At 44.9% G+C, this 14,513-nt stretch overlaps 3 protein-coding genes across 6 annotated transcripts in view; 2 read left to right on the top strand and 1 right to left on the bottom strand.

Annotated features, from left to right (window-relative positions):
- Positions 1-5,412, top strand: part of LOC112052382 (lutropin-choriogonadotropic hormone receptor) — a 44,210-nt gene extending 38,798 nt beyond the window's left edge. For all 3 annotated transcript variants that reach the window (XM_052888821.1, XM_024091421.2, XM_052888822.1), the window contains one exon: positions 1,223-5,412. In XM_052888821.1, the coding sequence (XP_052744781.1) occupies positions 1,223-2,980 (1,758 nt within the window). In that variant the 3' untranslated portion in view covers positions 2,981-5,412. The remainder of the gene's footprint in view (positions 1-1,222) is intronic.
- LOC112052381 (uncharacterized) lies at positions 5,403-11,458 on the bottom strand. 2 transcript variants are annotated; one of them, XM_052888824.1, is made up of 3 exons: positions 11,177-11,458; positions 7,646-7,769; positions 5,403-7,574 (listed from the first exon to the last, which is right to left on the bottom strand). In XM_052888824.1, the coding sequence occupies exons 1-3, from the start codon at positions 11,179-11,181 to the stop codon at positions 7,371-7,373; spliced, it is 333 nt and encodes a 110-aa protein (XP_052744784.1). In that variant the 5' UTR covers positions 11,182-11,458; the 3' UTR covers positions 5,403-7,370. The 2 variants fall into 2 exon arrangements, with proteins under 2 accessions (XP_052744784.1, XP_052744783.1); XM_052888823.1 differs by having other exon boundaries at positions 5,403-7,769.
- A 1,183-nt stretch (positions 11,459-12,641) lies between these two features.
- LOC112052386 (thioredoxin-like protein 4A) lies at positions 12,642-14,474 on the top strand. The gene is made up of 3 exons (XM_024091424.2): positions 12,642-12,863; positions 13,114-13,250; positions 13,807-14,474. The coding sequence occupies exons 1-3, from the start codon at positions 12,786-12,788 to the stop codon at positions 14,018-14,020; spliced, it is 429 nt and encodes a 142-aa protein (XP_023947192.1). The 5' UTR covers positions 12,642-12,785; the 3' UTR covers positions 14,021-14,474.
- The last annotated feature ends 39 nt before the right edge of the window (positions 14,475-14,513 follow it).

The following is a 14,513-nucleotide window of genomic DNA, read 5'->3' as shown; positions in this document are numbered from 1 at the left end:
TTCGTCTTCATCATCAGACCCTTAATACAGTCACAACCCTAGGTGGAAAGTTCTCATCAATACAAATAAATCAAGCCCAAACAAAGGGTACCTGCTGTAAATCGTTGACGAGTTCCATCGTCTGTGTTTTGGCTCCATCATCAGACCAACTCCAGACCTTCATAAAATTGTAGTGGTTTAAAATACCTTATGGAAACACTAACAAACGCACTAGCCGTCCCTACAATTTTCAAAAGATCCCCTCGATTTCTCCAGGATGCCATCATCAGATCCTGACATGAAAAAAATGGGACCACCCTGGAATCAAACCCTTCAAAACAAAAAAAGAATTTTCAAAATCGGTCCACAAATGACGGAATTATCGCTGGACATACATAAAAAAAAAAAAAAAAAAAAAAACATACATACAGTCGAACGTAGAACCTCCTCCTTTTTGGAAGTCGGTTAAAAATATAGTACAGTGTAGTCTTTCTACAAAGTCCTGTTGTCAGTAGTCTCTTTTTCGGGCTCACCCTATTCTGAGAACACTCCTACGTTACTTGCCGTTACCAACGATCGCTCCACCGTCGCCGTTCACGAGTGTGGTCCTCGTCCCAGGGTACACAATCACAGATACAAGTTGACAGGACACCGATAACAGCGCGTATCATCGTAGAAATGGATTGCGTGCGATATGAGCGAACGATGCCCGCGATAGCAGACCCCGTGAGGGGGAAGGTCGAGCGGCGAGCGGTGGGGTCGCATCCGCGAAGGGTCATTTTTTTCAATCAATATCTTCGGTCGCAGATCGAGATTATGATAAAACGCGCCGCGTGCCTCGGGTTTGTTTAACCTTTCTGAATCCTCAATGTATTTCCAGTTTCATCTAAATATTCAATGCATTCATTCATTGTATGTTTAGTGTTTCATTGCATTGTCCTCTTAGACTGTATTGTCGTACAGTAACGTTTTGATTTTGGTTTTGAAATTATAACCATAATAATAATGGTACTCAGTGAAAAAGTTAGAAGGTTAACTTACAAAAATTGCGCCTGTTTATGCCACACAAAACGTATATTTCGATACAAGCCTTGGGCTTGACAATGTTGGTTCCAATTTGTAGGGGTTCGTTTATGCTGACGTAGGTAACCATTGTATAGCGGAAAGCGCGCACACGTCAGACTTGCCGCGGCTCGCGCTGTTTACTACATCGCGCTAGTCACTGACTGCTGGCCCTCCGCAGACGTTGGTGCTGTCGTACGCGTACCACTGCTGCGAGTTCCTGCCGCTGATGGAGGGCGCGGCGGAGGCGGGCGCGGAGGCGGGCGCGGGCGCGGACGACGAGCACTTCAGCGACCTGGTGCTGCTGCCGCCCGCGCACGTGGACCTGGCGGCCTGGGCCAACGCCACCGACGTGTGGCCGCACTACCTGAACGCCACGGGCGCGTGGGGCGCGGCCGAGCTGCGGGCGGGCGGGAGGGGCCGCGTGCGCTGCGCGCCGCTGCCGGGCCCCTTCCTGCCGTGCGAGGACCTGTTCGACTGGTGGACGCTGCGCTGCGGCGTGTGGGCCGTGTTCCTGCTGGCGCTGCTGGGCAACGGCACCGTGGTGTTCGTGCTGCTGTTCAGCCGCTCGCGCATCGACGTGCCGCGCTTCCTCGTCACCAACCTGGCGGCCGCCGACTTCTGCATGGGCGCGTACCTGGGGCTGCTGGCCGTGGTGGACGCCGGCACGCTGGGCGAGTTCCGCGCGCACGCCGTGGCGTGGCAGATGTCGGGCGGCTGCCGCCTGGCCGGCTTCCTGGGCGTGCTGTCCAGCGAGCTGAGCGTGTTCACGCTGGCCGTCATCACGCTGGAGCGCAACTACGCCATCACGCACGCCATGCACCTCAACAAGCGCCTGTCGCTGCGCCGCGCCGCCGCCGTCATGGCGGCCGGCTGGGCCTTCGCGCTGACGGCGGCGGCGCTGCCGCTGCTAGGCGTGTCGGACTACCGCAAGTTCGCCGTGTGCCTGCCCTTCGAGACGGGCTCGCCCGCGGCGCTCGGCTACGTGGCGGCGCTGCTGGCGGCCAACGGGCTGGCCTTCCTCGTGCTGCTGGGCTGCTACCTCAAGATGTACTGCGCCATCCGCGGCTCGCAGGCCTGGAACACCAACGACTCGCGCATCGCCAAGCGCATGGCGCTGCTGGTGTTCACCGACTTCCTGTGCTGGTCGCCCGTGGCCTTCTGCGCGCTGACGGCGGCGCTGGGCGCGCGCCTGGTGTCGCTGGAGCAGGCCAAGGTGTTCACGGTGTTCGTGCTGCCGCTCAACTCGTGCTGCAACCCCTTCCTCTACGCCATCCTCACCAAGCAGTTCAAGAAGGACTGCGCGCTCGTGTGCAAGGCCATCGAGGAGTCGCGCGTCACGCGCGGCATCGGCCGCTGCCGCCACTCGTCCAACTTCAGCAACCGCCAGACGCCCGCCAACACCAGCAGCCTCGCCGAGCGCTCCGAGCGCGCGCCCTGCGCCTGCCGCCGCCTGCTGCCCGCGCCCGCGCCCGCGCCCGGCGGCGAGCGCCTGCTGCGCTGGCTGCGCGCCGTGGGCCGCCGCCCGCCCGCGCCGCCCGCGCCGCCCGCGCCGCCCGCGCCGCGCCGCGCCGGCTCCGTCAGCTCGTCCGTGGAGTTTTCGTCGTCGCGCTCCGACTCGTGGCGCGCCGGCCGCCCGGCGCCGCGCCGCGCCGCGTCGTGGCTGGTGGCGCGCAAGACGTCGCAGGACTCCAACCTGTCGTCGTCGCGCAACGACTCGTCGGGCTCCAACGCCACGGCGTCCACCGGCACGTGGCGCACGTCGCGCTCGGCCGGCGGCGCGCGCCCGCGCCTCACGCGCCAGCCCGCCGTGCAGGCCGAGGAGCCGCCGCCGTCGCCGGGCGCGCGCCTGCTGCACACCATCCCGTCGGCCGCCGAGCCCGACGCGCCCGACGCGCCCCCCGCGCCCCACGCGCCGCACGCGCCCCCCGTCCACTAGTTCCGCACAGTATTACGCGCCGCAGGAGGACTCGATGTACTTATTTATTTAGACAAATTTACAGGCTACCGTGTCGCCGCCGGCGCTGAAGCAGTATTCGATTGTAGATATATATACTCGTTAAATAATATTACTGTATCGCTAAGACTCCCGATACGATAGATCACCTTTAGTCTGTAAGCTAGATTTTATATGAAAGAGTTTATACCGCAGCCGCCCGCCGCCGCCGGCCGAGACCGGCCGAGGCTCATCAAATAAATCGATAATATAATCTTATGACAATAAAAGTAGGTGTTGAAGTTAACGGTTTTTACTGAATGTAGTTGTCTGTCGGGAAACGTGTTCAGGGGCCCGCCGCCGGCGCTCCGTCAGTGTTTGCTCAGTTTATCTTTCCTGCCTCTTTACCCGACTGAGGATGTTGTTTTAGACATTCGTTAACAATTCGTAAGAAATTTACGAATTGTTACAAACAATTCCCTTGCTGACATCTCAGACAAAGTGAACTACTAAAACGATAATTCTGTCTCCGTGACCGAAGGTAGCTCGTCAGTGGTGAAGCGTTGGGTAATCTCATATTTTTTTATTTTTAACTAAAACAAATCAGCGCCGGACTATCGCACCTAGTGTTCCTAAAGACTCGAACCCTTTAGCCCTGAAGAGAGAACTCGGAGTCTTTTTTAGGGCTCGCCGAATGGAGAGAGAGATTATTAAAAAAAAGACACCATTTTGAAATTTCGTATTCATGCAGTATATATAGCATATTGAAGGGGTGCATAGAAAGCTTAGTCCGCCATATTGAATTTAGAGTGACGTCACATTACTTTTCGAGTTACTCTCAGCAAGCCTTTTCAAAAAGCTAGTCCTAGATTAGGGCTCCAAGTTCTAAGAACGAAGACTCGTTGATAGAATTACTCGAAGACTCGAAGCTAAAGAGCTATTTGGTCTTTTAGCTCTCAAGGGGCCTAAAAACAAGCAGAGGTTTAAAAAAGAGCTAAAGGACTCGAGGTTTTTGGATCACTAATCGAACCTTATGCTAAATCATTTAGCATACGGTGTAATCGAAAATGGTACTATCTTGAACATCCGTGAACGGGATGGAGTCTCTGAGACGTTGACCGCCGGATAGGCAGTAACATGTATATCCGCCGGATAGGCAGTAACATGTATATAGCGACAGACTGAAACCGATTCAGAATTCACTTGAGCTAAGAATCCAACCCAGGACCTCTAAGCTTTTGAGTACATTCCTAACTGCGAGAAGTCGTCGAGATCAAACATATCTATGTATGATCGATTGTTTACACTGCCATGACCAAACTCCCGCCCCCCCCCCCCACCCCCTGCTCGCCGGGTCTGAAGTGGGGATTATGGAGCCTGATGCGGCTTCAGTCCTGGGCCTGGTTGTAGTGACGATGAAACAGATTAAAAATACAGTAACGATTTTATAAAAATATAATCGATATAATAACAAACATCGATTTTAAAATTTATCATGCAGGTAGGCATATTTTAATACAATATAAAATATATTGATAATGATTTTATTTAATTGAATACAACATCCGATGCACGACTTTTGAAAACGTACTTTGAACTCTGTCGCATTAATTTAATTCAGTATTGAACTGATTCTGTGATGTTTTTAATTTGGAAATTTAAAAAAATAACTTTTTATATAGTTTAAAAAAATAACTATATATATATATAATATTATCGTTACAATCAGGCCCAGAAATCCCAGTCTTCTTTAAGTACCTACATGTAAAGCTCATTTGATAGATAAGTAGGTATCTATGTTTAAGTTTTAGATGATTTATAGATATATATTATATAAATAATTTATTGATAGAGCAAAAATAAGTATTTTTGCATTAAATAAGAAGAATACAAGGTTTCATTAAGGAATATGCATGTGGCTATGACCAGTATACTCATGGTTACGGCCATACACGTAACAAGTAGGCAGACACGGTCTCCGGACCGAGCGCCTTGCGCCTATAGTCTTGATATCTCGCAGCAAGATACCGTCTGCCTATTTACTGCGTCTATGATTACAGCCATAAAACAATATATTTTTAAATCTTGGGTACTTGGTTTAAATTACGAAACCTACTAAAAATGTGTCAAATGTTTTTGTGAGCAAATAATAATACTCGGTTTTTAACTTTTATCAACTTAGCAAAGTTTGTAATGTTACAAATTGATAAAAAAAATAATAAACTACGTGCATATTCCTTAGTTATTTTGATAATTTAATGGCCTAAATATGTATATAGGTAAATATGATGTACCTAAATATTGTGTAATTAAGTACTGAACAACAAAATGATTTTGTATATTATGATGTTATGTAATGTTGCGCTGCGGTGACTATTTATTGATGAATGAAGTGTGATTTATTTATTTTAATAAATTAAACAAGTTTATAATAACATATCTGTTTATTTACATCACATCTTATACAACAAGTAAGTACCAAACAACAGAGAATGTGCGAGCGTTTGACACTAACTACTCGCAGTAACAACACAACAACACAACAACGACAACAACAACAACAGATTATAATATTACACATCATTATCCATTATCAACCCATATTCGGCTCACTGCTGAGCTCGACTCTCCTCTCAGAATGAGAGTGGTTAGGTCCACAACGCTGGCCCAATGCGCATTGGTAGACTTCACACACGCAGAGAATTAAGAAAATTCTTAACTAAAATTTTCTGGTTTTCTTACGATGTTTTCCTTCACCGTTTGAGACACGTGATATTTAATTTCTTAAAATGTACACAACTGCAAAGTTGGAGGTGCATGCCCCGGAACGTTCGAATCCGCTGCCTCCGATTCCGGAGGTTAGTTGATAGCCTTACCATCAACAATCCGGGCTTTTCATATTAGCATGTTTCAAACAAAGGTATTTATTGCAGTTTTGCGATTTTTTTATAATAAATAATAGCGCTAGCGACCAGATATTTTACTATTGTTCTATTTTGCTAAAGACTTGGGCCCATCTAACTAACATATTTTGGCGGGCCTTAGTTTTATGATTTTGGATTAAGATGTACTTTACTTTGAACTTGTCGTCGGAGTTGCGAATTCATAATATTAGGTAAAAACCTGGAGCTAATTTTCGTGTTCGGATTGATTTTAAGGCACATACTATTTATATGTTAAACTTGTTACTCTATAAAAAACATTGCAGGCCACTGAAACACATTGTAGGTATTTATGCTTCACACATCTCGCACATTTTGTCTAGTAACATCTCCTCCTTTATACATATAAATTCAGTTAATTATTTTTTCAGGGTTTCTATTAGTCACCTACCTCTTCGTCATTTTCTTCCTCAGTATTTTATATTTTCTGCCGTGAATTTACGAAATGATCTTCCTAACTTTAATTGTTGTCTCGATAAACGGAATCAGAACTTTCTTCTTCCCAGACTGCTCTGATTAGCTTTTTATTAAAACTTAGGTATATCAAATATTACCAATAACATGACAAAACTTGTCAAAATACACAATAAAAATAACGCAAACACTAAAAAAATATGAAAATCATTTTCTGATACAAAAAGTTGCACCTATACCCGGTCTCACGGACCGGTATGTACCAATTGCACCCACACGTGGAGCTAGCACAAACGCGCGGTGTGCACTAAAACGAAGTACTTAAGCAATACATCCAGCAGCTAGCAATAATCTAGACTCGCCAGTGTTTCTAGGAGAAAAAATGTGAATAAAAATGTGTTTTGTCGGTCTCACAGACCAACGCGCGGAAGAAAGGAAGGTTAATACAAAAAAAAAAGAGACTCAGTTGTCGAAAAAACAAGCTTCTCCAGAACTTTAGATAGGAATGGCAAAATTGAAATAGGCTGGAAGTCACACTCCATGATGTGCAGGACTCGTTTATTTAGGATTAATTTTTAGATAGGAATATAATAGGATTTAGATAGGAATAATTTGTGCGCTCTTCCATGCTACAAGGAATTCGCTAGTAGAAATGGAGTAGTTGAAGATATGGGTCAAGACAAGGCCAGTAATGTCAAGGACGGGAATGATCATGTTACAATTTCTATAATATTAGTAGTATGATACGAATATGGGGATCTCTAATATAATTTTTATAAAAATAATGCGAAAAAAAAGATGTCAATAAATAGGTGAAAGCTAGCTACAGCCTTAGCACAGGAACAGATCGCCTGTGGCACCTGGCTTGTGGCGTTCAGTGCGTGCGGTCTCACACGCGAGCGGACGGACGCCAGCTCTGAGCGTCCGACACCTACACAATAAAATCAACGACAATCAAGTTAAGACAAACACCGCTGCTCAGCTTCGAGACGACTACGCTCCGCCGGCGGGCGCGATGCAGCCGGTCGCTGGCGCGCTCAGGAGGGGCCGGCGGCCGGGCGCGGCGCCGCCTCGTCCGGCTCGCGCAGCAGCGCGCGGCGCGCCCGGCGCCGGCGGCTCTCGGCGAACTGCGCGCCGAGCCGCTCGTCGAGCACGTCGGGCCGGCGCCGGCGCTCGTCGGGCGCGGCGACGCTGGGCGCGCTCGCAGCGCACTCCTCGCCCGCCGCCTCCTCGTCCACCTCCTGCAACGAGACTCATTGAGTCCGTTGAGAACAACCGTCTCCCGTCCCCGGCTGCGCCCGCACGCTCGTACCTTGATCTCGGCGAAGGTGACGGGCGCGGTGCGGTGGCGCAGGCGCAGGCCCGTGCGCCGCCGCCGGCCGCGCTCCAGCGCCGACGCCGCCGCCGGGTACACGGCGTCCCTGCCGCCCGCCTCGCTGCCGACAGCCACGACATTATACATTGATGCGTTTGTGTATGTGACCTAGACATGTTCTGTTGTGTGACGTAGATATCTGCGTACATTATTATATATCGATGTTTACGCACCTATACAATCAATAAATTCGGAGTGTCGGTCGGTTATTTCGAGACGATGAGTGTAAAATGTTTACATGAGCCTGAACAGAGCAAGAACTGCAGTTGCAGCAGCTGCATGAGACGTTCGTCACGCAGTTAGATCGAGCTCCCAAACACCAGGTACAGCCGACTGCAGTCGCCCGACTTGCTCGTGAGGAATCAACCGACACTGCGTAGAGCACCTTGATACATCAGTACGGACCGTGTACGTGTGCCCCGCCCATTGTAGTCCATAAGACTATATTTCGACTCCGTCAACAGATTTGCGTCGGTCACTTTGCTCTGCAGATCTCGTCATTTCTGATTCCCTCACGTAGAGAGAGCATCATCAGGTTGATTTGGCTATGTTGAGTGATAGTAGTTCAATTCACTCTCAGGCTACACATTCACATGGAGAAATTTACGTTTCAGGAAGTGCAGTCTGAACTGAGACAGTGTCGATTACTAACTCTATGTTTACCCGTGCATAAGACGAAATTTTATAAACATTCTTTCGTTGTGCAAGCCGTTAAGTTATGGAATGCTCTCCCTTTAAACATACGGCAATCAAAGACACTGGACATTTTTAAAAATGCCGTAAAGACTCATTATCTGGTGCAGTAAAGAAATTGAACTATATGCTATGCACTGCTGTGATAAATTAAATTCATTATGTTTGAATGAATCTAGTCATTGTGATAATTGTTTAGTGTATAACTGTAAACAACATTTATATTTTATTGACGACTTTTACAGTAATATTGTAAATATTTTACAAACTAGCGCTAAGAAGAGCGCCGCTACTCCGAAAGGTGCACTGAAGAAGCCCAAAAAAGTATTTGGTTGGAACTATCACGTGAGGGACAGTTATGAGACAGCTAAATTCTATTACGGGTGGTGGAGTTCATATGGCAAGCCAAGTTCAGGTGAACTTCATGACAATATGTTAGAAAGTCGTAAGATATTTAAAAATAAATTGAAGTGGTGTCAAAATAACGAAGAGAAAATAAAACTAGATGCGATGGCAATGCACAGGTCCGATAAAAACTTTGTAAAATTTTGGCGAACTACAAAATCTTTAAACCATAAAACGAGTGTTCCTCTTAGTGTGGAAGGTGTTAATGATAGAATAAAAATTGCAGAGTTATTTTCACACCACTTCAAGGTCAACCCCTTACCAGCTCGTACTACATGTATGCCTACTACAAAACCTATAGATAATACTGACAAGGTTTGTTATACTGCTGATGACGTGGCTACTGTGGTTCATCAAATGAAAAAAGGCAAATCTCCAGGATTTGACGGATTAAGTTTAGAGCATATAATTTATGCTGGATATCCTATATTTCAGACTCTGGCTACTTTTTTTAATGCCTGCTTAAATTTTGGTTATTTGCCTAAAGAGCTTATGAATACCGTGGTAGTTCCAATATCAAAAATAAAAACAGGTGATCTTTCCAGTCTTAAAAACTATAGACCGAGTTCTTTAGGGACTGTTTTAGGAAAAATACTGGAAAGGTTGTTACATCCAACCCTAAAACGTAGCATTAAAATAAGTGATGCACAGTTTGGTTTCCGTCCTGGTCTCTCGACGGATTCAGCGATTTTCAGCTTAAAAGCAACCGTAGACTACTATGTGAGACGAGATACATCGGTTTACGCGTGTTTCCTCGATTTGAGTCGTGCCTTCGATCTCGTAAATTATAATTTACTGTGGGAGAAATTACACGATTCGAACGTTCCTGTGAAAACGGTGAATCTGTTGAGATATTGGTATGGAAACCAAACAAACAGTGTGAGATGGGGCGACGCGACATCTAGCGAATACAAGCTAAAATGCGGTGTACGCCAAGGAGGGCTGACCTCTCCTGACCTCTTCAGCCTGTATGTGAATGATCTGATCGAGGAACTGAGAAGAGCCAAGGTGGGTTGTCATATCGGGCCCACCTGCATGAATAATTTTAGCTATGCGGACGATATGGTTCTTCTCAGTCCCTCAATCAGTGGACTTCGTAAACTAGTTGCAATCTGCGAACGTTACGCCTTAGATCATGGCTTAAAATATAACGTCAAGAAAACAGTTACGATGGTGTTCCGTGCAGGCAGAGGTCCAGAGAGGATCCCTGGGGTGTTCCTTGAAGGAAATTTACTTGAAAGGGTTGAGCGGTTCAGATATCTCGGACACGTTGTGACTGAGGATCTCAATGACAATGAAGATATAGAGAGGGAGCGACGTGCTCTGTCTGTCAGATGCAACATGCTCGCACGTCGGTTTGCAAAGTGCAGCGAACAGGTCAAAGTGACATTGTTTAGAGCATACTGTCTATGCTTCTACTCATGTCAACTTTGGACCAAGTACACCAGACGCGCAATCAACAACATCAGGGTACAATACAATGATGCGTATCGTATCCTGATGAAGTTGCCGCGGTACTGCAGCGCGTCGGGCATGTTCGCGATGGCCAGAGTACCGGACTTCTTCGCGATCATCCGATCGCGAATCGCAAATTTTTGGTACCGTTTGCGATCCTCAAAAAATGAGATTCTCACCACGCTGGCTGAGTGTCTGGACTGCTCAATCTATAAACATTGGCTTTCAGTGCACCAAGAGCCTAATAGAAAGTAGCAGAACATACGAATATGTACCTATACTAGTTAGACAATTAAATTAGTGTAATGTCAATTTTAATTACTATTTTTGCTATTTTTGTATTGTTAATATTATTGTTTGTTTTACACTGGGTTTTTACCTTTAAATAAACTATTATTATTATTATTATTATTATTATTATTAAAGACCATCGGTATATATTATTTCTTTTCAATATAAGGTATTTATTAGTATATTTTGATATGTATTTTATTCATTATTGTAGGTATTTGTGTAATATTGTTTATGTATTAGGATGTAAATTATTTGTATGTATGTGTATTACTAATACTATGGTTATTTTTGTTTTACGCCACCTGCTGATGTCCTTAAGTTTTCCTAAACCGAAGGTTGCCTGGAAGAAATCGCTACTTAGCGATAAGGCCGACTTTTGTATGCTGATCTCTTCCTAATTTGTTTTTTATTTCACTTGTTTTTGTCTTTGTGGTGTGCAAATAAAGTATATTTATCTTTATCTTTACACATTTCATTGCATGCCGGGGTTTAATGACCGGTCTAGACCGCCTCTTGGATGGCATATCAACCCGATGGTTGCACATAGCATGGCTCTGTCCAATTGGCTCAACACATAACCAAATATGTGTGTTTGCCATTAAATATGTGTAGATCGCTTACCTCATGTTGTAGAGCAGCTACAAGCCGCAGCACCCGCCGCCAGCGCCCCTCAGTTCCGTAGCGCGGCTGACGCACCGCCGCCGGGGCCACTTCTGGTGTTCAAATATTCGTGCGATAAATTAATAAAATGTTTGACGAGAAGTTTGTTTACTTTACAAGTACGTAGGCGCGGTTGCGAAGTCGGCGATGAACTCTAATTTTTCATGAGAAATCTGCACGTTTCGGTGTGTGACCGCGCTCGTGGCGCGCTGCCAGCGCCGCCCGCCCGCGCCCCGCGCCGCGCCCCGCCGCGGAGTGCGAATCGACGATAAACATAAACAAACGCGGCCGCGGCCTATTGTTGCGCGGTGGCCTTCGGGAGCTGTATCGAGCCACCTCGCGCCGTCACTTGCAAGGTTTACCGTTGTTTCGACTTACTGCAACCGGAAACCTGTTTTAATCCTATCCCTAAATAAGTAGGTACCTATGCAGGCACTCCTGTATTCATTGATATCCTCGGAAACAGTACTTAAAATAGAAGTTCAACCGTCTTCAACAAAGTAAAAGTTTAAGGTACAAAGTAGAGCAATGTAACAAGCGTAATTCTTTAATATGTAGTAGGGGAGCCCGGGACGCAAAATTTGCAGTTACTACAGCGTCATTGAATCGATTAGATTTGATAGACTAGATGACAGAAAGAATAAACGGTTATATACTTTTTTCGGTTTCAGCGGTGGGGAAAAAACAGACTTTAAACACAATTTTTATTACTTTGGCTTACTGAAATCAATTTTTTAACTTTGGAACCCTCCCATTTCATTACGTTACGCTCAAATCGTCAGATTTTCGAAATGCACACCTTTTAAATTAATGGTCTAAGCCTTTTAACTATCAACTCACCTACCTTATCTTAATCTGACGTGCTAGTTAAGTATTTCTGAAGTTAGTTTTTTTGTTTGGTTGCCGTAAACGTACCTACCCACCAACATTAAGGGCTCATACTTGGTGGAGGTACTCAACAACGTGCAAGGTATACTCCCATATGTTCATCTGACGCCCTCGAGTAACTGCAAAAATCCCCTCTTCGGCTTCTCTACTATAAGTAGCAGTGGCGAAGCTTGGAATTTTGACAGAGGTAAGCCGTCCCAAAAAATATATGCTCCGGTTCCTCATACATCCATATTCCATACATAGTCATCAAACATTTTTCAAGATTTTACTTTACGATTTTGTTCATGCTAACCAGGGAATTAGTAAACCACGGATGCTGAGTGTGGTGGTGTCACACAGCATCCGTGGTCTATTAATTCTGGTTCCGCAAATCCGCAGTCCACAAGGAACCCTTAGAGTTTCGTCATGTCCGTCTGTCCGCGGCTTAGCGCATCTGTGGTGCTTGTAGACGTGGACGGAGTTTACTCTCTGTCTACGTATTAATTCTGTTTGTCAGTTGTCACTGTCAGTGTCAAATTGTCAATGTCAATTGTCAAGTAATTGATGACTGATTGACGTGTGTACTGTAAAGTGTAAACTGTGAAGAAATTAGAAAATAAAAATAAATAAACTATTTCTCCTAATATCATTACACTTTAAAAATTTAATTACTTGTAAACCGTCATATTATAGAAACGAAATGAGTTATATGCTGGGACATTTACACAATGGCTGGCAAGTGGATCAGGCCATACTCTCCGAAGAAGACAGAGTTGTGGTACGTATACTTCTTTTTCTCCTATCTCAAATAAGCAGATTCTTCGACGTTTAGGTGGTCGCAAGACGATCTGAATTCTTCAAACCTTTTTAACAGGCCAGAGTTTGGCTGCAATCACGCCAGAGGGTTAGCAAAGATGCAGCCTGCGGCGGGACGCCCTTGCATTTATTTATTTACTGTTTATGATAATCAAACAATAGAATATAAAAGTAGATCAAAAAGTATTTAACCCACATAAATATCATTATAGGTCATAAGATTTGGCCACGACTGGGACCCTACCTGTATGAAGATGGACGAAGTATTGTACAGTATTGCTGAGAAAGTTAAGAATTTTGCAGTCATATATTTGGTGGATATCACAGAAGTTCCTGATTTCAATAAAATGTAAGTTAAACTCTTTTGTTAGCAAAGTAAAAGGTACAGCTGCACAGGGGCCGATCCAGCAATTTTGCCACTCTGGACAAAGATAAATTTTGCTGCCCTTTTACATACATCAAAAATACTTTTTTGAGCCTAGTTTGTTATGTAAAAATACTAAACTAGTTGAAAAAAATAAAATAAGTCTGCTAGGGAATAAGTCAATTTTGCAATTCTGCTCGGGGCAAATGCTCAGCATGTCCCCCCAGGATTGGGCCTGCATCTGCACCACATCTGACCAGCACAGTTCTGGTTTTAATGGAAATACTAAATAGGTAAAAGAATGGTTATAAGATATAGCCTATGTTACTTACAGATAAGTTTTTATGGAGCTGATGCTGAGCTGCTTGCAATAGCTTAAAGTGGAACGTTCATTTATTTACTCATTTAGATCTGAATGAATATAATTATTTTGATTGTTAAAATCACTAGCTTCTAACTAATTGGCAAACTTTGACATCACAGAATGGTATAATTCAAATTCTTGTTTCCACCATGAGCTGAGTGGCCTGTCCTGTTGCAGGTACGAGCTGTACGATCCGTGCACCGTCATGTTCTTCTTCCGCAACAAGCACATCATGATTGACCTCGGCACCGGCAACAACAACAAGATCAACTGGCCGCTGGAGGACAAGCAGGAGATGATCGACATCATTGAGACGGTGTACCGCGGCGCGCGCAAGGGCCGCGGTCTGGTCGTGTCGCCTAAAGACTACTCCACCAAATACAGATATTGAGTCTGTTCTGCCAGCTCACTTGCATTGTTGATGGGTAAACTGGAAATGCTGCCCAAGACAAATCTGCTCAGTGTTCTGTGTGGAAAAGAACTCAAACTCATATACAAATACTTGTAACACAGAGGGAAGTGTCTAAGGAGATGTCATTGATTTATATTTATCCTGGTATAAGTCTCAAGTTCCTTTGTTGATAGAAATAACATTATTATACAAGAAGTGAATTTTCTTAACTAGAATGAACTGTTTTAGTTATCTGCATAAGCTACAGCGCATCAGTTGATCTCTTTGACTGACAGACAAAACTTTCAATATCTATAAATAAAATTGTAAAATACTATGTATTATAGAATTAAGAATAGGCCTTATGATTATTATAAATAAGTCTCAATGTACTGTAAATATTTCTGTATTAAGTTTTATGTTTCATGAATAAATGTGATTGACATTACAATAAGTTTATATTAGTTACTAGCCGGCGCCCACAACTTGCTTG

The sequence above is a fragment of the Bicyclus anynana genome, chromosome 23 (genome assembly GCF_947172395.1).
Source record: "Bicyclus anynana chromosome 23, ilBicAnyn1.1, whole genome shotgun sequence".
NCBI classification, from domain to species: Eukaryota; Metazoa; Arthropoda; class Insecta; order Lepidoptera; family Nymphalidae; genus Bicyclus; species Bicyclus anynana.
Note: the sequence above shows the minus strand (reverse complement) of the source record. Positions and strands in the feature narration are given on the sequence as shown.